Below are 24,653 nucleotides of genomic sequence, written 5' to 3' on the forward strand. Positions count from 1 at the left end.
GCCAACATAGTATCCTGAATCCAAGCCCATAAACCCAGTTATAGCTATTCCCAAATCCTACAAACAGAGTTCATCATAAAAACAAGACCCATGACCTATTTCAGACAAGTGATTTAGTATGGCTTTACAGGCCCTTATTTGCAACAGTCATAAGGCCCATACTAACCAGCCCACCTTTGCACAGACTCCATCCCCAAGGCCAATATCGAATTTAATCCAATCCCTAAAGATAGATTAGTGATTCCAATTAAACTGTAGCCCAAAACTAGTCATACAAAAGTCTGTTACTTACAACCTGGGGCATATCGGCCCTAAAACTAACACTAATCTATTTCTTCCCAGTTATCAAAACCAGTTAAGGCATCCCACATTACCTAGCAGGTAATTACTAGCAAGCAGCCTCAACAATTTTAAGTGTAGCTTGATGGCCCCTTTCATTTTAGCACAGTAGTATCAGTTGCTGTGGAACTCCCAGCCATACCTCTTTGTCCCGAGGTATGGCATTAATGACATATATCGTTACTTTCTTGCTCCTACATATTCTTGCATTTCTCTGGCTGACCTTTGGCTCTGTTGCTAACAGATTTAGTTTCTTTAGTGTCAAATATCTGCTTTTCCAAGAGTGATAACATCTCTACAGTTTTTCTTTAAGAAGTGCTCTAAGAGTGGGGTTTTTTTGTCATTGTTTCTTCCCTGGACCCCACTTGCTTCATAAGCCTAAAGTCCACTCAGTCCTGATCCCACAACGAGGGAAACAGCACTGTGCGGCTTCATATAAAGCATCTGTTCCTATTCCAACATATCTGTGATCTTCTAATAGTCTGCCTTAAATATAAGGTTCTGCTAAATGGCTCATCTCTACCCGCTGCACTGCAGGCTCCCTTCCTTTCTGAGACCAGTGGTCACTCATGTACTAGACAGATACCTGGCAGGATGCTGGTCTGACAACTAAGACGCATTTGGCTTGTGGGATGACAGTATGATACACAGGTTTACTTTTTACAAGTAATTTCACTGTTTTCACTACACATTTAAAGGCAAAGGCAAACTTTCTTTTGTTAATTTTGAGTCTGAAGCAAAATTCCCATGGTCCTAATTGCCTTCAGTGTCAAAAAACTGCACTTCTCTTCCAGCCGAATTCTGCACTGCTAGACACGGGCTCATGGCACACAAGACAATCGGTTCTTCAATATTGCTTTGTCTTAGTCGATATAATTTGTATTAGCATCAGTTTTACTTTAGAATTGGAAGCAGATTTGACCTGTTCATCCATTTCTTTTGCCTTTTCTAGCACCAGTTCAAATTCACTGATATTGGCAAATAGATCAAAAGGATTTCATTTTTCATCTTTCCTTCTCAGAAAAAAAAAAAAGCTTTTTTTTTTTTTCCCCTTTAGGCAATAGTCATTTGACACTGATTGTACTCAATATGTACAAATTTTTGTCATAGATTTTCTGGCATGTATACATTAAAACCAACATAGTAATGCATCCACAGCTGAGTAATACAACACCATCGAGTGGCAACTCCTTTGATTCTTCATATTTACTGTAATGCTGCTATACTAGTAAAGGTAAAAATTTTCCCATGGGGTCTCCACAAAAGTTACGAATTATTTCATTTCCCACAGACAAAACTGACTGAATTCATCAAACCACATATTTGGCCGAACTAATTGGTCATAAAATGGAAATTTCTCATTTGGTTTTGTTAGTTACAATTATTATGGGTTTGGTTTGTTCTGCAACACTATGAGAGAGCTCTCTTAACTGGCTATTTGAATATTAGAATATGTTTTTACTGCCCTTTGCTGTCGATAATGAACTGCAATTTACAACAGTGTGATACTTCATGCTACTCTGTTTTGCAGCCATAACAAGAATCTGCACATTTAATATTGTTTCACATCTCAGATAAAGTACAGATAAAGTAATTTACACCAAAAAAACAACCCACAATGCAAAATGGTTCACATGAAAAACCAGAAAATGACTGGAAATCATGCATATAAATCACATATGAGTCACTATGTACCACAAACTGTGCTTTTTATGTAGAGCCTGACGGAATAAGACCCTGTCTGCTAGTGGCTGCCTACTTCCTCTAAATTCTACATATTGCTCTCACGTAAATTCAACAATCCGGAAGTTTCCAGTTTAAAGGAATTATTTATGCCATGCCATTTGTCAGCAGAGGGAGCCAAGCATTTCAGGATAGCGACATATCCCTTTCCATAGTGGCCTATCCCTTACCTTTGTATTCCCCTTCCCCATCTTATCTCACTTGGAATAGGAGGGATCTATCACTCTTCACTGACTATAGAGGTGACCCGCTTCTGCTTAGATAAGAAACCTGACTTTTATAGGACTAATTTTAGCAGAAAATATACCCTGTTCTGAATAATCATGAAGAAAGAACTCTTTTGCAGTACTTACTTTGTGTGCTGTAAAGCCTTACCCAATAAATATTTGTTTGAACAGCCTGTATTACCACTACATGTCATTGGGAATTCTTACGGAAACCAAAACTTTCTTGCAGCATTTTGGCATTTTTGGTGACAGCATAAGACTTCACCCTGAATTAGGAAGCAATTGAGCTGAAGTCTTCTACATCTGAATTACTGAACCACGGTGTCTCATTTCTGCATCAAGTATTTCATATCAGGAATTATTCATGACCTAGCCCAGTCAATGTTCCTTATTACTTTTCTGCTGCAGTCAGACTTCTCATGATAGAAAACACTAAAGGATTAGAAACAAAAACTTCATCGTGGTATCATCCATTTTCTTCCACCAAAAATACCCTACTATCTAATTCCACAATACCCAGCATATATTCAACAGACTGAATGGGAATATGGACATCAAATAACATCTGAATCAGATGGGATAATCTGATTATAAAATAATACCTGTTATTTCATGAAAGTGTAGCAAGAAGCTTGTTTTGTAAGTGTGCTCTCTTCTCTGTCCTCTTTAATACCATTAGTGGATATTCACCTGGCTTCTCCAGAAACATACATAAATGCATGTTTGTATACAGAGTATCATGGCACTTGTAAAATACTTTTTTATTAAAATAGCTGATCTGGTTACAATATTTTTAAATCATCTTTACTATTTTTGGTCTCAGTATACACAGTTGCCCTAAACCCAAGAGAGTTGATGGACATCTTTTTGTAGATTTTCACCAGTAGAAATTTTGGGCTCATACCAAAAGTAATTTTGAAATCCCATGACATTTCGTGGCATAGTTTCATTTGTTTCAGTTATCCAGCTATAGTAGCAGGCTACTGCAGTTAGTTACCTTATGATATTTGCATGTTTTGTTGGTTTTATTTCAAGAGAAGGTGGTTTATTTCAAAAGAAAAAAAATTCCCCACAATATGTTTTATTTATTTCCTGAGGACTTTAACTTACATAAGTAGGCACTAAACATTTGAAATTGACTTTCCAGAGCACAAAAGTAAAAAACTTAAGAATTTGGCTTAGTTTCATTTCAAACAGTAAAAATTGACCTTGTAAACATTTCCATAGGAGGTAGGATACATACATTTGACAATCTGTCAAATAAGAGAAAGTAAACAGTTACTCTGTGGTCCTAATAAATAATGAGCAACACAGGCATTAAATAAACATTTTTATACAAAAAGATGTAAGTGAAAGACTAAAATAGCATTTTTAATAAATTAGGAATAGATGTAATAATTTCTTTACAACTTAATCTTGCTTGCAAGAATCACTGGCTCTTTCTGCTCACCTTGAATTTCTGACTGAAAAGCTGTCATGGTGAGAACTATCCTGAGTGATTCACAAGCAGGACCCAATCTGAATATTAGCTATATTTTGTGTGTGGAGGGCTGCTAATATCTCTAAAATGGCTCCTTTAACACCTATATGTAATATTTTTCTATTCCACCAACTTGAAGGGGGGTATCATCATAGCCTTAATGTCTGGATTTGGAAAGTAAGCTTAAGGCACTGACATGTCTCTCCCAGTTAGGTTCCTCCAGCAGCTGCTCCCATGAAGACAGTGTTGATTGGTGGTAAAGATGACACCATCTCTCTGCTTGGCGGGCCATGGGACTCCAGATTTTCCTGAGAAGGGAACTGACCAGATGTTCCATACATACACTGGGAAGAAGATGTGGTTTGCATGTTTGAAGCTGTGGGAAAAAAAGGTTACCATCATTGAAGTTTTCTATCTATTGAATTTAACAAAAACCACAATCTAATTTCATCTGATGGAAACCCTTATCTACCAGGCACACCATCTGAAGGACTGAAATGTCAACACTTCTATAATTCACTCAATTTACCTATACTTCTATTTTTCTTCAGTGGCTCCTCACGCCATCAGGGAATAGGTCAAAACTCATATGTAAGTCATCTCTGCTAAAAATCCAACTATGGGCCTGAAGTTTACAGCTTGCATATGAGCCATCTTCTATGAAAATTGTGCAAAGCTATTTACGTGCGCTGTGTTTGTCTTCCCGTATCTTGCACCATTCGGGTCCATATTCACTGGTGGTACCACTGCCACCACCTGGCACATATCACCACAGAATACAGAACATACTTGATGGGCACAGTCCCTGCATGGTGGTACTAGGTTTTTTTCCCCCTCTTTAGCATCCTTTAAAGAAAGGAGCACTGAATTCTTGCAGAGCCTTAATGGGGCAAGTAATGTCTGATCTTCTGTGCAAGGTTAACAGGTAAATAGTAGGCAGAGGTAATATTGTGGAGAAACAAATGGTGCCCTGGTTTATATCTTCCATGCAACCCTTTTTGGAATCTGAGACTAAACGCTGCTGCCATTTGTTTAATGCATATACCAAAGCAAACCCTTTGGGGTTAGGTAATTTCACCTAAAATTCACTGTCAGTGGGAGCTTTGCCTAATACACACAGTTGTTGAAGCACAGGACAGGAAGGGACTATACCACAGGAAGTATATATCTAGACATCCCTGACCCCAGGATTCGTTTAATCTGCTTGACAGTGAGGATCCTTAAGAGCCCTTAGAAGAGCCCAGTTCGTTATTAGCTCACTTAATAGTTAGCAAGTGTTTCCTAATACAGATTTTTCTGCAATTCAGGCCAGTCATTCCACTCCTCATGGACAATGGATCATTGACTTCCTTAAGGGGGCGAAGAGTTATTAAACCCACTGTCCTGCAATTTTAAGGAAAACACATCTTATGATATATCCTAGGTACTGACCTGTTTTATCTCTACATTGCATCTCATATACTACATATGTGAGCTACAGATTAATACTCAGCGCTTGTTAGGATGCTAAAAAGTTCATAGCTTTTCCTCAGTTATTGGCTATACTTACGCATAGGAGTCCGACAGACAATTGAAGGTGAGGACTCTGTGTAGTATGAGCCTGTTTGTTTTCTTCCACTGTCATCCAAGATATTCAGTGGATCATGTATATCATTGTACGATGGTAATGATCGAATGCTGCTTACACTGCTGATTACAGAAACATGTTGATCCACCATTGTTCCAAGTCTGTGAGATTCTGGATAATTTATATTGTTTCCATAATATCCTATTGACAAGAGATTGGAAAAAAGCAGAGTGAAACTACTGTTGAAGAGAAAGGGTAGGGTAGGAGCTTGTGATAACCTGGGACAAAAGGTAATTGTTACCAGCTGAGTCGCTTAAGAATAAGATCATTTATGCACACATACAGCCTAGTAACATTAGTAACATATGCAGTGACAGACCCAGAAGAGGGGTGGTAACGAGGGAGCAAAAAGATCCTAAGAGTTCAGTCATGGCTTCAGTACAGAATTGCCCTTCCATTCTAAGTTCAGAATCAAACAGTAGCCTGCAATCAGTGACTGTAAGAGACACCATGGGGACTCTCATCCACAGTTCAGTCCTCCCTTCTGAAGCACACAATCAGGGAAAATATATGTGGAAAGAAAATCTGCATGATAATATATACTGCATATACAAATCCATATAAAAGCAACATTTCCACTGTCTCCTCCAGAAGAGGGAGGTGGGTTTGCTGACTATATCTCTAAGGCAGACTGTGGCAATAACTTTACGTTTGAAGTATGAGAAATATTAAGTCTCAAAGTCTCAAACTAATGCTAACGCACATTTTTATAATTCGTTTCACCATCCTGACCCTGTGACTAGAATGGTCCATTATGCTGATCCCAGAGGTAAGCTACCTTATGCCTGCTCTATTTCATAGTACATGTTTTGGGGGCTTTTCAAGAGACTGTTAAATCACAAGGTCATCCTGGTTTTCCTTCCTTTGTGCAAGACATGGCGGTGGTGCCAAAGAAAGATTAGCACAGGTGCAGCAGATGCATTTGAGGTCAACTGAGGATTCATCAGAGGAAAATAAATCCTTAAGTAGCTTGTTAAGCTGCTTTACAATCTCTGTGTGTCATCAGAGAAGTGGAAAACAGGAAGGTATAAATAAGAGCTGAAAAACATCTTCCATGGAAAAAAGCAGAGAAAAAGCAGCCTACTCCAGCAAGGAAAGAGAAACAGAATGGGGAAAAAAAATATATATTAATACCATTGGAAGCATTAGCAGGATACGCTGCTCCTGGGCACGTAGACACTGAGTTGCTCAAGAAATTGAAACTCCCAGTATTCAGAAACTGCATATTGTGTGTGTCCTGAGACATGGATGAGGGACCATAGCTGGAAGGGGATCTGGCATTGTATGGAGACACAGCACAACTGTTGCTGAAGTAGTCCCTGGAGAACTGCTGTTCACTCAAGGCATTGAATCGGCTGTGCTCTGCTCTGTGGTGGTATACTCCTGAAGTGGAATGGGCCTGAGTTCTGAACATAGCCTGGTAATTGGAATTGTTTCCATAGTAATTCTGATTAGTTTGTGACAAAGTCTGATATAGGGGTTCTGAGTAGGAAGAGCACTGTGAATGCGTGGATAACACTGGACCTACACTTGGAGGTCTCACAGCCATTGGCCCCTGGTTGATAACACTTCCTCGGCTGACCATGGCTGGTGAAATGGGTGGAGTCATCAGGTGACCAGTGCTTTGAGACAGCTCCATCTGACCTGGAATAAATAAGCATTAGCTGTGATTAGCGTTCATCCTGCAGTACTGCTGAATAGAGAGGATCTCTTAAGACACTAACCCTTTAGTGAAGTGTACATTACCATTTGAAACCTTTACAAAGGATATGCATTGGCCCCTACCTATACAACACACCTTCTTTAATCCATGGCTTTGGGCTATAAAGCTTTCCACTTTCATTCTCCACCTTGGAGGCTGCCACATGCACTGGGAAATTCCAGCAGTTACAAGCCTCATGTGCTCCAGGTGCTACTGTTCTTTCTCTCCTCACAAGAACCTCACCAAGCCAAGAGGTATAGGCTAGTTTTACCATTGTTCCAAGAGGATCTATTACTGGCAGGGCTCTACAATTGCCACCTTCTGTAATCAGCCCAGAGGGTGAGCTCATGAAATGTTATTTACTAGAGGTCTTTATAAATGCATATATGGTCACTGCTCCTCCTACAGCAAGGTGTTACTGTGGACTGAAAGACTAACAAGCAAATAAGAGAAAGAGAAACTAGAAGAACTGATACATACCTGTCAGCTGCATATTCTCACTGTCTCCTGTGGCAAAGGTGTTCAGACCAGAAGGTACACTGCTGGGCTGGCTAGCTGACAAGGACACGTAGGTTTGCTCTGCTAGACACTCATTTTTGACTGAAGTGTCACTGGGCAGAGGAGCAGCTTTGTTACGATTTGCTAGGAAGCAAGAGCTTGGTGATGCAGTAAAGGTGGCTTTGCTTGCATCTGGAAGAGTAAGTGAAAACTCTTAGTGGCTGTTATGTATGCTTGTTGCACATAAATTCACCACTAGTATATAGACAGCATATGAGCATCTTTGGTTGCTTATTTGTGAAGCCTCCATATTTTGCATGTAGCCAATGAATACAAATATTGTTATAGTCTTAATCTTCCCAGTGGAACTGTTTGTATCATATTCCCTGACCACAGATCTACAGAGTATCAGCTCCTTACTGAAGTCATCATAGTGAAGGTATGAATCAGATTTATTCCCTTGAAGTAAATGTCAGCAATGAAGTCAAATAAATTGCACTAAGAGTGAATGAGGCTCATGACACTTCATCTTAAAGAATTAACAATGGGAATTTTAGAACGCTTGAATGCTATTTTCATACTGATATCTAGAGAAAAGCATTTGTTATACTCAGTAGTTCTTCAGTTTTCTGCAGACTACTGATAAAGTCAGTGGAAGTTTTGCTATTCTTCAGTGGAAACCACGACCACCTTACAGCTTCAAGTACTTCACCTAAGTATCCAAGTATAAGGCAACTGCTACATAGGACAAGTTTTTTTCCTGAAGGCTAAATTAAAAGAAAAAGCACAGCGTCTACTGTTAGACAAATTCTATGCAAGTTTCTTGCAGCAAAGTGCAGATTTAGAGTAACAACAACCAAAAAGTTAAAGACTGATTGCTGATGCTAATGTTAATAAAAAATAATTCAGCAGATCCCAGTCAAGTTTCACTGGATTTTTAGGGGATTAATTTGGACCAGAATTTGATCCAAATCAATTTTAATTCATTTTATAGCAAAGAACCTGGAGCATATGACTTCAAACTGTCTAACCTTGAAGAAGCCTAGTAGATGGAAAATGTTAAGGATACTGTTTTAAATTAATTTTGTTTCTCTTCCACGTAGTAATACTTCAGCCAGATGCTAAATAGGGCTCCAAACTTGTGTTCCAACCTTGCAGGGATATTTGGATTTTGGTAACATTTAATACATTCCTAGTTCAAGGTGTAATTACCTATTTAAGCTTTGGCAGAAAAACTGAATTAGGAATTCCTGCCCTTTCTGCTACTTATACCTCTTTTCACACTTCAGCTTGTGGCCCTTCAGGTGTACCTAGAAGTGATTGTTGCATCCAAGATCATTTCAGTGATTCAGTGTATTCACATTCCCACCAAACGTTATTAAGTGAACTATGGTAGGAAGGTAGGAATGAATTGCTGTGTGAATGGTCACAAGCTTTTCAGTTGAATTTGACAATGTTGCATGTAAGTACACCTTCAAGAGAAGACAGTAAGCTGCTTCTGTTTAAAGTTAAACAAGTACATCAATTTCTAAAAATACAAGAGTACATTCAAAAGAACCAAGCTCTAGTTACCTAAATTCTTCATGTATTTGTCCAGTAGATTCTGGAGTTCTTGTTCTTTGTCATTGTTGAACTGTGTCTCCATGGCAAGCAGGATGTACTCATCTAGTAGCATGCGGATCAAATGAAAAGAACCTTTAGGAGGAGAAAGAGAGAGAGTAGCTGAGTTATCTTTGTGACCATCTCTCACCACTCTACAAGAAGCGAGTGAAACAAATAAATAATTGTGGACTTTAAATGACCTGGCAAGACCAACAAGGAATAGTGCCTAACTTCTAGCTCTAATCTCTCTTTGCACTGGCCCACCTAGCTCAATTGTTTACTGTCCTGTAGGCTATTTGACCACTAATTACATCAAAGAAAAATAGTGATGAAAGTGAGACATGCTTTATACTTGAAGAGGGCACACAGTGGAGCTAGATAAGGCTGAAGTCTGCTAGAATGCCTCTACTCTATTTCTGTTTGCCTTGTGCTAAACAACCAGACAATAACTGGTGAAGTCTTTGACCTTATTTCAAGGATATATCACATTAAAAATGTGTCTCTCCTGACAGCCATTTAAAATACCCTCTGAATTTTAGATAACAATGTACCTATGACTAAAATTAGGAAAATATGTACTAGACTTAAAATGAGTTTCGCTTGCTCTACCATCTTCTATTTTATAAAAAGTTTCCTGAGAATCCCGCAAAATATAAACCTTTCTAAAGATGGACACATGAACCTTAATTTTTAAAAACCATAAACACTGTTGAATTGACTGTCTGCTGATCCCAGAATTAAATGAGTTGTGATCTGCCTAATTCCTTTTGTTTTTATGAAAACATACCATGCACAAGAACTTCTATACAGCAGTAATTTTTCACCAAACTGATCCACATGTAAAACTAATAATTTAAATCTTGTCTCCTATACTGAGATATGCAGTTACACTTCCATTGCTATACCAAAATAAACAGAGCTTCTCGCTCTTAAATGGCAAAGCAGTATCAAACAGCAATTCGAAAGAAAAATACCTTTTAAAAATGAACATGTGACACAGGTCACCAACAAAATATTGCTAGCATTTAATGTGAAATGTTAGTTTGAAAAACATGTTACACAGCATTTAGGGCTTTGATCAAAGAATCTTTAGACTAGGACAGGTTCCTCTGCTCAGAAAATGTTGGAAAGCTGGTAAGTGCTAGCACGTATGTAGAAAATAGTAGTGTTTTTACAAAGCCCAGGTACCAAAACTTGACGCGTTGTTTAGAGTTAGGTTATGCATCACTCGAGCACCAAAAAAACTCCATTTGAGAAGGAAGTCTTGAGCTCTCTTCTTTAATGACCTCCCATTTTGCTTGCTTGCCTGAAAGAGAATAGTAAAATACTGTTAAGTATGCTAACTTGCTTTCTGCACACAGGAGAGAAGAAAGGAGAACTGAATATGCTTGAGAGTTCAAGGAGTCCTTGACTCAGGCTGATGTGGCAGGGTGGATCGAGCTGCCTGATTCAAACTGTCTTCATAATGTGTGTCCTAAAGTGATAAAGAAGAGCAGCATTCACTTTTTTCAGTGCAACCAGACTAGGCATCTGTCAATGTTAGATGAAGCAAACTGCTTACTGCTTGGGCTCTGCTGTGCCCTGAAGGTATATAAATTACCTCATATTCTAGTATTAGAGGTGCCACACTGTTCTGTAAATATACAGGTGTACAGGGCAGAAAGAAAAAAACCCCACCTTCTGGCACGATGTTAATCCACATAAACAGGGAACAGAAATTAATCTTTGTACTTTAATGTAATCTGTATAATACTGGCCAGACTTTCTCTTACAAAATAGTATGTTTACTATTGTAACATTGACACTTTTAATGCTGCTCATTTCATACTCTCACTTTGCTCTGGCAGCGATTTGTTTGTGTGGTAATGTATGCCCTGTTGCTTTCTCAAATGGCAAGCAGAAAGAAGCTGTTGTGTGAGTTTGACAGTAACTACACTTTAGCATGAACAGAAGGCAGACAGCAATGGAAGGATTACATGTTCTGTAAATTATTAGCTTCTGCTTAGTTGACCTAGCCTCATATCAGGACTTGTTGGTATTTCTTACCCTTAACTACAGGAAAACAATGCTAGGAACCATACCTGTTAACTTCAATAATACAGTATCACATAGTAGATGCTGAATGGGAGAGTGCTTCACCCTTTTTGCCTGGCTTGTTTATGAGGAACTGTCTTCTGAAATTGTGGAATCAATTTTAGACCATAAACATTTGGTTCTAAAATAAGTTGTGACTGCTTCAGTGGGAGTTTTGTGTCTAGGTAAGTGTGTATGAGGACTTGCTTTGGCTCTGTTGCCCTGAATCATCCAAACTCCTCACCGTGCTGCTCACATATGACAGCACATGTTAGGAAACTCAGAAGTGCTTTAAAAAAAAAAGAAATTATCACTGTCTCCGTTGAAATTTGGGAAAACAGGTAAAGAAAGGAAAAATGACATGCCCATGGTTATTCTGTAAGTGGCAGAATCACTATTCTGCAAGCCAGTGAAAGCTAACTGCACTGTCTCCTCTTCTTGCATCCATTCATATCAAGATGCTCCCTAAAACGATGAATAAGATATTGCATTTCCAGATAGAATAAGACCTGATGAGAAGACCAGTGTTGAGCTACTAGCAAGCAATGTGCAACATTTTATTCTGCCAGTTTACACTCATTAGAGTCACTAATTGGGTAAATATATCTTACCTGAGCTATAACTCAGAACTCAATTATTTTGTTCTGCGCTATAGTGTAATCATTCCTGTATAACTACATGTATATAAAATACTCGTGATTATAAAGCATCTTGTAAATAGGAGGGGATCCCATCGAAACAATCAATTACTGCGTTAAGCACCTTATAAAGCTACAAAACTGTATCTCTGTATCTTCCATCCTACTCTATAGAAATCCTTCTACAGGCTAGCTACTTCTGAATCCATCTGCTACATTAACTTATACCACAGAGAGTACCATCCGAATACTATGGAAGAAGAAATTGCTTCTCTAAGGAACAACTTTTGCTCACCTTACTCCCTGAGCAATACCCCTGTGATTCTGCATGCACAGATAAGGTGGATGGGTTTCTTTCATGTACAGTTTATGACAGTGCTGACTAATGTTTTAGTTAAGATACTTCGTAAGTTTGTCACACACATAAGATTGTTCAACAGCACTCAGCATGATTAATCAGAATTAACAGCACTGGAACCTTTCATACCAAATGAAGAACTCCCCTGTTACAATAAGCAGATGGAAGCAGAGTTGAACCGCATGTGGGAAACCAATGGGACTGCATAAGTAAGGGACTGTGTAAGGAGTAAGGGGAATAGGGTTTGGTCTTGAATCAGGCAGAACATTTGAAAGGTACCTTGATAACCCTTTGCTCAACCACAGTATCCAACCATTCAATAAATGATTCCACAGTGGCATTCTTCTTTAGAAGGTCCTTCAGTTCTTGGAACACTGTAATAGAGTCATCTACCATGTAAAAAGGAGAACAGATCATTGCATGCTATTCTGAATGTGAGAAAAAGCCACTCACCAGCCATATGACAATATTGTAGCATGGAAGGGAAAAGCAAAGGATTAGAGCAGTGAAGAAACAAGCAATTCCCCAGCAAAGCAAGCAGACGCACATCCATCACACATATATATTTTAATTACTTAAGCATTACAATGACACAGGTTGTAAGACAATGAAGTTTTACAAGAAAATAAAAGCAAAAAAAATTTCTGATATTTTTCATTCCTTTTAAGATTCAGCCTTGAAAACCTTTCTATTAATAAGCTTAGTAGTAAAGCTTTATCTGTAGTGTGGCAGATTTGTATACTGTCTTAGGTTTCCCTTATATTTTACAAGTTTCTCACAATATAACATAAAGCTAACTTCCTCAATTCCCATTTTCAAAAAAAGTGCCTGAATGACCAGTTATTTCTCTTCTCCTTTTCTTTTTTTTTAACTAGTATGAAAGAAGACAAAGAACAAAATGGAAAACAGTTACACAAAAAGTAGGAAATGGGCAACTCAAATGAAAATGTGAATAGGATTGTGAACCATTAAAGAGAACAAAGTTTTATGATCAAAGTAACAATATTTAGAGGACGACACATTGCTGTTCTTTCCAGCTCTCCAAACTCTGATCAACATGATTCCTATGACAAAAGTTACTTTTTTAATAGAGAAAATGGATATATCTTTTTTTTTTCAACAACAGGTATGTATATGAAAATTAACACTCTCAAAATTTGTGCGTGACTCCACTCTATTCTAGGTAGGAAAACAGCTGTTACCCTTTGTAGAAAATTATGTATTTTTTTAAAGATCAACTTTCAGCAAAAAAAAAAAATCTATTCATACCAAAAAAAAAGTAAACTAGCTCAAATAAATAGCCATTAAATTAAGCCATAATGATACAGAATTTTTGAGACATCTTTCAAGAATTGATCTATGCTAATATCCCCATATGATTAGGACAAAACTTCAAAAGAGATTTTATTACACTTAGCAACTGACATGTAAATGATATTTTCAGCAACCATTTAAAGTCATCTAGCTGGAATGACTTCCCAGCACAAGCTTCTGTTCTTGTAGGACATGCTAAGGCAAACAACTGGTCTTCTTAAGCTACTGAAATTAACATTGAGCTAGGCTAGAGAATGCAGTGCCTACGTGTGCCTTTTCTCAGTCCATCTCCAAGTAGACTAGTGCGGCATGGAATAAGTGAATTACTTTTAAGGATACAAATATATCACCATGGACTTACATTCACTGTAGACCTCCCCATCAGAGTCTGTGCTCCCTGAGACTGCAAGGAGTGCCTGAGAGCCAATACTATTCAAATCAACTTTTTCAATATCGGACACCATGGAATTTACCACATGCTGGTCAAAAAGGGCTGGCCGAGCAATCTGTAAGAGAAGGCAAGGTAAAATGCTGAGACCCTGTCGTGGTTTATCCCCAGCCGGCAACTGAGCACCACACAGCTGTTCATTCACTCCTGCGCCCCCCCGCCCCGTGGCATGGGGGAGAGAACTGGAAATGTAAAAGTAAGAAAACTCATGGGTTGAGATAAAAACAGTTTAATAATTAAAAAAGAGAAATGATGGTGATGATAATAATAATAAGGAAAAAGGAAAAAAATAACAGAGAGAAAAATACAACCCAAGAAAGACAAATTATGTAAATGAAAACAACTGCTCATCACCAACAACTGATGCCCAGCCAGTCCCCAAGCAGCAGCCCCCCTGCCAACCTTCACCCTAGTTTTATTGCTGAGCATGACATCATATGGTACGGAATATCCCTTTAGTCAGCCATATGGTATAGAATATCCCTTTAGTCAGTTGAGGTCAGCTGTCCCAACTGTGTCCCTCACCAACTTTTTATGCACATCCAACCTACTTGCTGGCAGGGTAGTGTGAGAAGCAGAAAAGGCCTTGACTCTGGGTAAGCACTGCTCAGCAATAACTAAAACATCCCCGTATTATCAACACTGTGTTCAGCACAAATGCAAAACATAGCACCATACTAGCTACTATGAAGAAAATTAACTCTATCCCAGACAAAACCAGCACAGACTCACACCTGGGGATCATCTGAGTAACTCCTCAGAGAAGAATCATATTCTGTTTAATTTTCTTATCATGGCTGGGCTTTCTGTAGATCAGGCGAGATAATGTTTCCCTTCCATTAGACTTCTAATGCTCTTCTAACGTGCCTTCCTATCAGATAATCTTCACAATGTCACCCATGTGCTACTTCTGTCTTAATATTTATGAAAGAGTCAAGATGGCTATATGGTGCATCTACAGTTATTCATGAGGACTATGACCTCAAAGCCCAAGCTGTTAGCACTTAAGTTATCTGAAAGGCATTGTGTCCTTTTGTATAATCTACCAAACTATCACATGGGGGTGCCTCCTAACTGCAGATACCTGTATCCTGCTAACACAGGCTTGGAGCCCTCAGCTACCTGTCACTCATATGCTCTCCTTTCAGTCAAAACTCAAAAAGAAATAAGCTTACTAAAGGACATAATGGACAAGACAGTGAACCTTTGCTAGGCAAGAAGGATTATCTGTTATTTTCCAATTTGGAACTAAACCAAATACCCATATATTTCGCTTCATCACGTGATTGCCAAAAGTTCCCATGATAGTAGTTCATTATAACCATTGCCTTTTCTCTCCTTCCTACTACAAAAGTTTGAAGTTTTGGTCAGATCTATTTATGGCTGCTTCCTTTTTGATGGTTAAAAGTACAAGATCTAAGTCTTCCATGGCTGATGTTGAACCTTAAAAAAATAATTCATTATATTTCATAGCCAGCAAGGTGCACTGAATGTAATTGACAATTTTTTTGATGTATAGTGTTATTCTGTTTACCTGTGCTAGGTGTAGGAATGATGTCTGTCGTTTCAGGGAGGAAATAAATCTTCGTGCAATAGGCAGTTTCTTTTCCATCAGGTTTTCTGGTAGATTTTCCAAAGAGGAAACAACCCACTGTTCCCAGTTTTTTGCAAAATTTCTTATATCTGCCAGTAAACTATAGGAAAATAATGTGGTTTAGAGAAGCATCAATAAAAATTGTCTTGCATTAGTTTAAATAATTGGGTTTCAATCTATGATTAACAGACTCCTGGACATATCTGTGAATTAATCCTCAGGTGTCACCAAAAAGAAACAGGAAATGATCAGTCATCAAAGTGCTAAAATTGACTATATATTGGTCTGTACCTCCTCTGAGAAAAACTGTAAGCCATCTGCCAATTAAAATAGGTTGAAAAACACTAGCTTTAAGAATAAACCATAAGAAATCCAAGAACCATTAGAGATACCTGAAGCTAAAGGCCTTAGTCAGACATAAAACCCCAAACAAGATGCCCTTCAAGGGAAAGGAAAGCTAAAAAGATTCAGAGACAATTTATGGTAATCCTCTTATTAGTGTCTTGTTGAAAAAATGCTTAGATATTATGGCAATGCATGATACAAACCTCAAAAGTATTCTGAAAAAAAGGTAACAATTATTTTTCCTTAAACAACACGAGTACATTTGTTTCCTTTTTGATTTTCTAGGCTTTAGTGTAGAAGAAACCTATCTCAAAATACCCAGCAAGCCAGTAAAATGGAACATTAAAATACTGTGTAGTATTTTAAGGCTGTTCTATAGCTGGCCTCAGAGCTGACAGCATTTTGCCATACATACTCTACTGTTCTAAAAATGAGCATAAATATTGTGAGAAAATTTCTCTAGGATATAGAATTTCTACTATTTACTCGGAATATGCCTAACAAACAGAATGTAGCATTATTATTGTCAAATACCTACCTTTCTGGCATTTCTTGCATTGTTGCAGGGATGAGTACATCTGTAAGGACCTTTAAAAAGTAACAGAAAATGATATCGAGCTTCCACTAGCCATTTATTCATTCATGTCTGTCTTGTTCACTTAGATTGCAAAGTGATTGATAAGGACAGGAAATTTATACAGAGTAAAGCCATTCAACCTATTGTCCAGATATTTATATACTTAAATTTCTCCTATCACTATTAGATAGGAACATATGAGATATTTATATACCTAGATAGCTCCCATTCTTAATGTATGCCAGCATGCCAGTAAAACAGGAATGTGCTATCATTCATGTCTTACAGTAGGGAAATCAGCAGAAGTGAGATGCATAAACACTTCGGCTTTTCTAGCATCACCGTGAGTCTCAGTATAGAAGATACTCAAACATCTCCCAAGTCTTTGAGTGCTATTAGCCACTTGACTCTTCTTTCTGCCACACTGGATGTGGCACTGAAGGTGTTCAGAGGTTAGGAGAAATCCCTATAGCTAAGTGTGGTGTGGAACTGTTTTGGCAAAAAACTGTGCCATCCGGCATGCCTTCTGGGGAATGCTATTAAGGAGGGCAAAGTTGTTAGCCTATATCCCCAAAATCTGTTTCCACTACTAATGTAAATGGTTTGATAACAACACAATAAAATTCCTCCTTCTTTCTGGCAGCTGTGCTGTCAAGAATATCTACCTTGATTACAAGTGAGAAATAATGAGAGACAAAGAAGAGGCACAATAGTAAATTTATGAACTTTTGAGAAATTCTGTCTTATTCAATTTATAATTTAGTGCTCCTGTAGTATTTCTTCTTCTGTCACATATTTATTACAAATAAAGCTAATATTGGGTCTATTGGGACAGCACGTTTAGAGCAGGAAAAAACTCATAAACTCAAGGTACAATATAACCTCTACAAGTAAATGAGGCTTAATGACTTATCTCCAGGGTAGTAATTATGCTATGTGATGCTAATCACCTTTACTTCACTCTGCTAACTAAGATACCTCTTCTTACTTTATAGCTTGATATGCTTCTAAGAAATATGTATTTTCCTCTTTTCTGGATTTTTCCCCATATTTTTGTACAGTAAAGAATGACAAACAGATGACAATAAGGCACTGCTAAACAGCCCCAAGTCTCTTCTTGTTTTGACTGCTTGGTGTTTACTGTTATGCCAATTGTTATTTCTTCCCATCAATATGTGGTTGTGAAATGTGTTAGAGAGAGGATGACAATCCTTTTCTATTTATATGGCATGTCCTATCAGAGGAACTTAAAGTACTTTGCAGCTATTAATCAATGATCTGATCTGATTTTCCAAATTAAAAACTCAGGAAACTTTGGTGGCATTACTCCCCCCCACACACACACCCCAGTGCTCTGTCGCTTAATCCTGACCTTGCAATACTCCTTAGTTTCACTTAGTTTCAACTATTCGTGTGATCAGGCTGTGAACTAGATCGAAGAACTCATATGGCACATAAACTGTGCAAAACAAAACAAATGTTCCTTAGACTTTTTTTTATACCTAAACCAGTTCAGAGTACAGCAGTTTTGCTGGTACATCTAACAGCATAGCAACAGAAATGGAGTGTAGCAGGCAGGAGAGGCAGGAATATCTTAACCCAGTATTGTTCCAGCTTTGTAACATGAAACCATGGCCTGACATAACCTGTGAGTAGCAGATTCACATGTGGAATCACCTCACTGCTCTGCCACAGACTCTCTTTGCTGGTAGAAATGGCAATGATGTTTTAAGTAAAAACAAGGCTTCAGTTTTCATCCAGGTTTAATTTAGCCTTGTCAGTGAAGCACACAAGCGTTTCCTCCAGCTACATTCAAGCAAGTAGGTCAGGATTTCACTATTAATGTGCTGCCTGTAGTCACACATCAAGTGTGCAGCAGAGCTGAGACTGGAGTTCAGCTCTTACATGTGCCAGCTTTATGTTCTTGATTTCAATGGAATCCTTGCTGATTTACACAGGTAAGAGGCAGAAAGCAGTCATGGCATCCTGTTACTCTAACTTCAATGCTGTTTTTACAAAAGTAAAAGCTGTAACGTGGTTGAGATTATCCATATAGCTAAATGCTTAGCTTACCTTATACAGTATTGAGTCACAAACACAGAAGATGTCAACGATGATGGGATTTTCAAGCAGGGGAAGAAGATGGTCAGGCATTCCTTGCCAAAAATGCAATAAGAAATGCTGAATCTAAAGGAGTAGGAATCAGATTCATGCACATAAATAATGCTTTCTTGGCTCCCTGTGCAATATATACCAAGAATGTGTGTTGAAACAACCTTACCTCTTCAAAGTTCCCATTAATTGCATTGTCAAGGACACATTGACAGTGTGTTTTGTACATCATGATAAGAGTATCTACCTATTTTGGAAGAAAGAAAGATTAAACAGAGTTTCTTAGCTCTCTCCTCTACTACTATAGTGATCTAGGTTTCTGCTTTCTGCAGCTAGTAGTTAAATGTAGAATATAAACTGTATTACAATGCATAGTTACAAATAGGCAGTCTGTATATCCAGAAGTGATGAAGAGGTCACTCATCTATAGTTTTTATTGACATCTTTAAGTCTCAATGCTGTTGTCAGAAATGTAGCATCTGAATCTGTATACAAGTGAAAATGTGAATATCAAAGTAAAGCAATAGCTAGATTAGCCAGTCAGATGGTAAAGTAAATTCACCTTTCTGAAGCTAAGATTAATCCCAAAGGGTAGTGCAAGTTAATCATTAGGCTACTATAGGCGTCTATGAGTGTTCTGAAACATCATCTAGTTGGACAAATGAGAAAATAGCTGCCAGTCATTTGGTCAAAGTTTAATCACTGCCTTACACGAACTGAACTTTAAGAAGCAGAACTCCCTTTCATCTCATCAGGCTAATTTATATGACTGGAGTGTTCCCTGATTTTAATAACTGTGCAGAGGTGTTACAAGATTTTGTAAAAAATGGTAGTAAATCTTAAAATTTGTAGCAAATTATAAAACAAGAAATTTGTAAAGTATTTTAAGGAAAGAAAAACGCTAGCAAAACCAGTCTTATAGACCAGAATCACAGAAAGTTTGTCACAGCTTATGAACTTCTCTGGCAAACTAATATACGTTTTGAATGAACCTAGTATGACCTTATTTCAATACGTTTAGCATACAGATTTATTTGAAAATGGACCTTTCCGACTTTCAGGGCTGCTTCTATAACTACATATCTTTGAAAAACAATGGCAAAGTGTGAGATTCAAGAACATTTTAAAGATTTTTTTTTGAAAGGGTTGATGGAAGTTTAAAGTTTGGGTAAGTTTTCTTCAGAAACATAAAATGCAGAAATTATCGATCTATTTTAATGCAGACTGCTACATTTATGGACTCTCCAGAGATTTCAGCTACATGCAATTTCTTAGGAGTTTAATGCAGTAGTCAGACTTCATGTACGGGCTCTCTTGAACAGAGTACATAGATATCTTAGGTTCAATAACCCTTGGTCAGATAAGCTGAAGGAGGGGAAAGACAGTAAGGAAAGAAAACAGGAAATAAGAGAACAAGGAATGAGGAAAGAGCAGCAGGAAAGAGCGAGCAAGAGATACACAGAAATTCACCTCTCTTCCCACAGTCTCCTCATAACATCATGAGTCTGTCCCCAGACAGAGTCACTCGCAAAGACCTGCTGGGCCCTTCCATCATCTGGTTCCAACATCAGAGCAATTACATGCTGCTGACCCCAAAATGAAGAGAAAACACATCTTTTTCTTCATTGTTGGAGTGGTAAAATTCAGTTTTGCTTATACTGCTGTGTTGGGTCTGCAAGGAACCTCAAATGCTCTTCAGATTTAAATGTTACGAGAATGCTGTATATATGAGAGATGTCAATTCACTGATGGAGACCATAGTAGCAGGTGATGCACACTGCTGAGTACACCAGTTCTTTGGTTTTCTTTAGGAACTTTAAGATTTCCAGCTAAGATCTCTGTACTACAGATGGCTCCTTTTGTTTAGCTCCTCACAACAGGAATCCTAGGCTTCACTACTTTCACAGAACAAACTTAAGAGAAAGGGCTCATAAAACAAAAAGCTTTAAAGCAAAATATCTCAAGACAGCCACCATCATGACCTGTATTAGCAGCTAAATTGGAGAGTTCACAACGTGTATCAAAAGGTTTCTAGCACAGTTCAGGGATGTAGCAGCCTGTAATGTGACCAGAAACAACACAGACGTAACACAGAGGCAAGGAGTAAAAGACATAAAACATGTCAGCAATACTTCTAACTGAACAGTTACCCTTAGGACACGCGATACTGAGTATTGATTTGAAGAATACAATTTTACTAATTTAAAAAGAAAATATATGCTCAGATTTTCATAGTCTCTTTTCAAAAAATTAATCAAATTAAAGTTCATATAATTATTTGTTGTGAATTATTTGTTCTGATCTAATCAGAACAACATTTACCTTAAATCCAAAGGCATTTGGAATGAATACAACTCTCAGTTATTTGTTTGGTTTGCTCTCCCCGTCTTACATACCATCAGTTTGTAAAATACTAGGTCAGTTAATAGGTAAATAATTCAACCACCTTTCCAGTGGACAGCCGGTTAATCGGTGTTAGTAAAGGTTTGCCCCCTCTATAAATCAGTCACCTCTGTTTGATTATGGACATTTCTGGCCCTTTCATGTCAATACCTCAAAGGCTAAGACATGAAGAAACATTCTGGGGCAATTTTTGATCTGTAAGTCAGAAGAGAAGTAGCTCACATTTTACCTTGTCTTTAGAAATGCACCCTTGAAGCAAAAGGTGTTGAGCACTTGGAAACTCTGGGAGGAGAGTTCCAGTTTTGGAACTCAGAGAATATTTACGAGTGAAACCACCCTGAAATGGAAGAGAAAAAACAGGAACATTGAAATAGCTAAGATAGATTCAACTGAAACCAATAATTCATGCTAAACTTGTATATTATCCCATGAGTCTCCCAATGTTCTAGAATATTTACATTCAGATAATCCTTCAAAAATATTGATGCTTATCCAGATCTGGATTCCAGCTCAGGAAGGTAATTAAATATGTGTCTAGATCTAAACTCCACCAAATACAGTTTTTAGAGTGATGCAGCCTTTGAGCCACATTAATTCATGGAATCCTACAAGCTTGGATTTAATCTATGTTTAAAAACTAAAGTAGAATACTACTTTCCTCTACAGTAAGGACTGTGACATCCTCAGGGAGACTTAAGTTTTATTTAATATATATCTTTCTAGTGCAAGGATGTACAGTACTGGAGATATTATTGTTCTTCCCTGCAAACTTCCTGCTCTGATAGCATTGCAGTAGTGATTTCTGCTGTTTTACTATGGTAACCATTATTTTAGTTTATCATAAATTTTGAGAACATTTTATGGTGTTATGGATGTGATGGTATGTAGGGTCTACGGACACTTCTGAACTAAGTATTTATTTTATTGCTCTCTGTGATCGTGGCAGACTTGACACGAAGCACCAGTTTCATATTTCAGTAAGAATGATATTCCCAGCCATTTAGTGTTCTTCAGTTACTTTGTTGAGGCATGGTCAATGCTGACCCGGAGACAAGATAAATTCCTCCTGAATTATGCTAAATTCTGCTGAACTGAGAGATTTTTTCAGTTCTTGGAGTTCACCCCTTAAGCCTGTTTAGCTTAAATATCTGAAATATCGTAGACACATCTTGTACTAGTTACAGACTGAGAAAAGATCTTGAATAATTATTAGATGCTAGCCTTTGGAGAGATGGGATTGAAAGATGAAACAACAAGCAGCCTTGTATGTGTGGATACTGACCATGAAGCAATATTTGGTAAATCAACCCTTGACTCCTAACCTAATACTCTCACAAAATCTGAATTAGTCTACTTCTCAGTAAAGCTGAGCAGTAACATTCTCTAGTGATAGTGTTACTATGCTTATATTTATAATGCATACCACATTAAGCTTATTAAGCTCTCAAATGATATAATTAAGATGAAACCTTCACCCTCAAGAGAAGCAATAAAATCTGTATTATGATTCTGTCCTTACTGACTGAATTGTACTTATTCTCATACGATTGCATTCAAACCTAAAGACGACTATTTGGCTGAAATCCTTTGTTAAATTTTAGCCCACCCAGTCCTTACGTCAAGGCAGTGTACAGAGCCTTGAGCAGGCCTTCTGCACAGTCCTGCAGAATACTTCTGCGCAGATTCCCTTTGTACTAATGGATGGAATTTATGACCTGGCACGAGGCATTTGAACAGTACTTGAAGTGCTCTCTTCCTACCCCTTTGCATACAGTCAGATTTCACTGAAGCGGGAATTGTAGGTATAAAATGTAACATACAGTGTAAAAGTGTGCAAAGGGGAGTATTTTCCTGTACATGTTGACTCATGAATTGGAGGCCAGTTTCAAGTGAAATTCTATAAAATACTGAATTCAGAAAACCATAGCTGTAACTGACTTATTCACCATTTCTATATCGCTACTTTTATAGGGTGATATGTCTGCCAAAACAGACAGCAAGGAACAAAAGCATACATTATGTAAACACACTTTGCCTGTGCTATCTACTATTCAAATACACATAAAGCTCTAAGTCAAAGAAATTGTAGAAATTTAGAAACATTAGTACTTCTTCTGTGTCAATACTTTTGCAATGTTACAACTGCCTATCAGTATCAGGAGGTTTGTTTTTTTTAATAATGGGAGTAATCTTAATGATTTTATTATGCAATTACCCATTAAATATATTAAAAGCTCTGATTAAAAGGGATTAGTTCATTTATAAGAAGGCAGTGATGGTGGTGGGAGGTTTAAGAGATGATAATCTGCAATGTTTTTTACCTTGCTAATGGACTTATATTACTGTGCCTCAGTTCTAGGCTTAATATTTTAACCCACTGCCACTTGCCTTTTCAATTTAATGCCATCTGTTTCTAATGGCCATTTAACATTAAGATAATGACAGTAATATTATCTGCCTAATTAACCATGCAGACTCTAATGGTGCACTAACTGGTTTAGATAAAAGAATTTGCTGATATCTCCCCCTACAGAAAGAATACTAGAAAATGTGATAAAACATACCAGAAGTAAACAGTGTCCCTGGCACTCAATAAGTGTTCATTCAAATGCCATTTACTCAGTATATTTAGACAATCAGTGCTTTAACATCTTTTCAATGTCTTTATGTTCCTACCGAGAAGTACACCTTATGCAATCATTGTAAATCTTTCTGTAATACCTAATTGCATGTACTTTCAAGCAAATGAATAAGGATATATCACCTGTTCACTTTAACAGAAAGTATGATGCCAAATTTTCAGTACGCTGAGATTGTTAAAATTCAGTTTTGACCATGAAAGACTTTTTTTCTTTTAAGACCTGCCTAAATAATTTCAGACAACACAGAGCTAGACAATCAAAAACTCATACTGATGTGCCCTTTCTCACTTATTTCCACTGACTTCTCTGTAATTCTTTTTCTGGGAGGATGAAGTATTGAACTTTGGGTCAGAAACAAGACAGGTTTATGGAACTGTCAATTCCCAAACAGTCTGGGAATGCTACATCAGAGATGGAAGTAAATGTGCATTCATTTATGCCAAGGGAACCAGACATTTTCCATCCCCAAACTCTGGAAGAATGAATGCTGTAGTAGTGCTCATGAATTGTTGAGTATGTTGGGGATATCCCATGGCATAGCACTGTCTTTTTTTTACAAGATAGCTGATTATCTGAACAGGGAAAATGCAGCAGAACTAATCTATCTGAACCTCACTAAAATACTTGATGTGGTGTCACCATGGGAAATGATCAGTTATGCTGGTGAGAATGGGGATTAGTACAAGAATGTAAAATGTTTAAGAAACTGACTTCAGCTGAAATGCTAAGAAATTCTGTTGACAGAGAAACTACTGGGTTGAAAAGGGATTGATGTGAAGATTCTCAAAGCCAGACTTGGGGCTGATCTCATTGAACTTTCATAGATTAAATTGGCTGACATGAACTAATGAAATCATCAATAAAGAGGAAGACCAAGAGGTCATGTAGAAAGACCTGGATGGCTTTGAGATAATGGCAATAAAGGGGATGA

The 24,653-nt window shown here is 37.7% G+C and overlaps 1 protein-coding gene across 1 annotated transcript in view; it reads right to left on the reverse strand.

Annotated features, from left to right (window-relative positions):
• Positions 1-2,649: 2,649 nt before the first annotated feature.
• RFX6 (regulatory factor X6) overlaps positions 2,650-24,653 on the reverse strand; it is a 36,904-nt gene continuing 14,900 nt past the window's right edge. Inside the window, exons 7-19 of the mRNA XM_069805021.1 lie at positions 21,310-21,417; positions 18,847-18,924; positions 18,639-18,752; positions 16,527-16,576; positions 15,584-15,743; positions 13,963-14,107; positions 12,567-12,676; positions 10,407-10,524; positions 9,189-9,311; positions 7,599-7,808; positions 6,551-7,060; positions 5,339-5,557; positions 2,650-4,165 (exon numbers count right to left, since the gene is read on the reverse strand). Coding sequence (XP_069661122.1) covers positions 3,999-4,165; positions 5,339-5,557; positions 6,551-7,060; positions 7,599-7,808; positions 9,189-9,311; positions 10,407-10,524; positions 12,567-12,676; positions 13,963-14,107; positions 15,584-15,743; positions 16,527-16,576; positions 18,639-18,752; positions 18,847-18,924; positions 21,310-21,417 — 2,112 coding nt within the window. The 3' untranslated portion in view covers positions 2,650-3,998. The remainder of the gene's footprint in view (positions 4,166-5,338; positions 5,558-6,550; positions 7,061-7,598; positions 7,809-9,188; positions 9,312-10,406; positions 10,525-12,566; positions 12,677-13,962; positions 14,108-15,583; positions 15,744-16,526; positions 16,577-18,638; positions 18,753-18,846; positions 18,925-21,309; positions 21,418-24,653) is intronic.

This window comes from Haliaeetus albicilla, chromosome 17, assembly GCF_947461875.1.
Source record: "Haliaeetus albicilla chromosome 17, bHalAlb1.1, whole genome shotgun sequence".
Taxonomy (NCBI): domain Eukaryota; kingdom Metazoa; phylum Chordata; class Aves; order Accipitriformes; family Accipitridae; genus Haliaeetus; species Haliaeetus albicilla.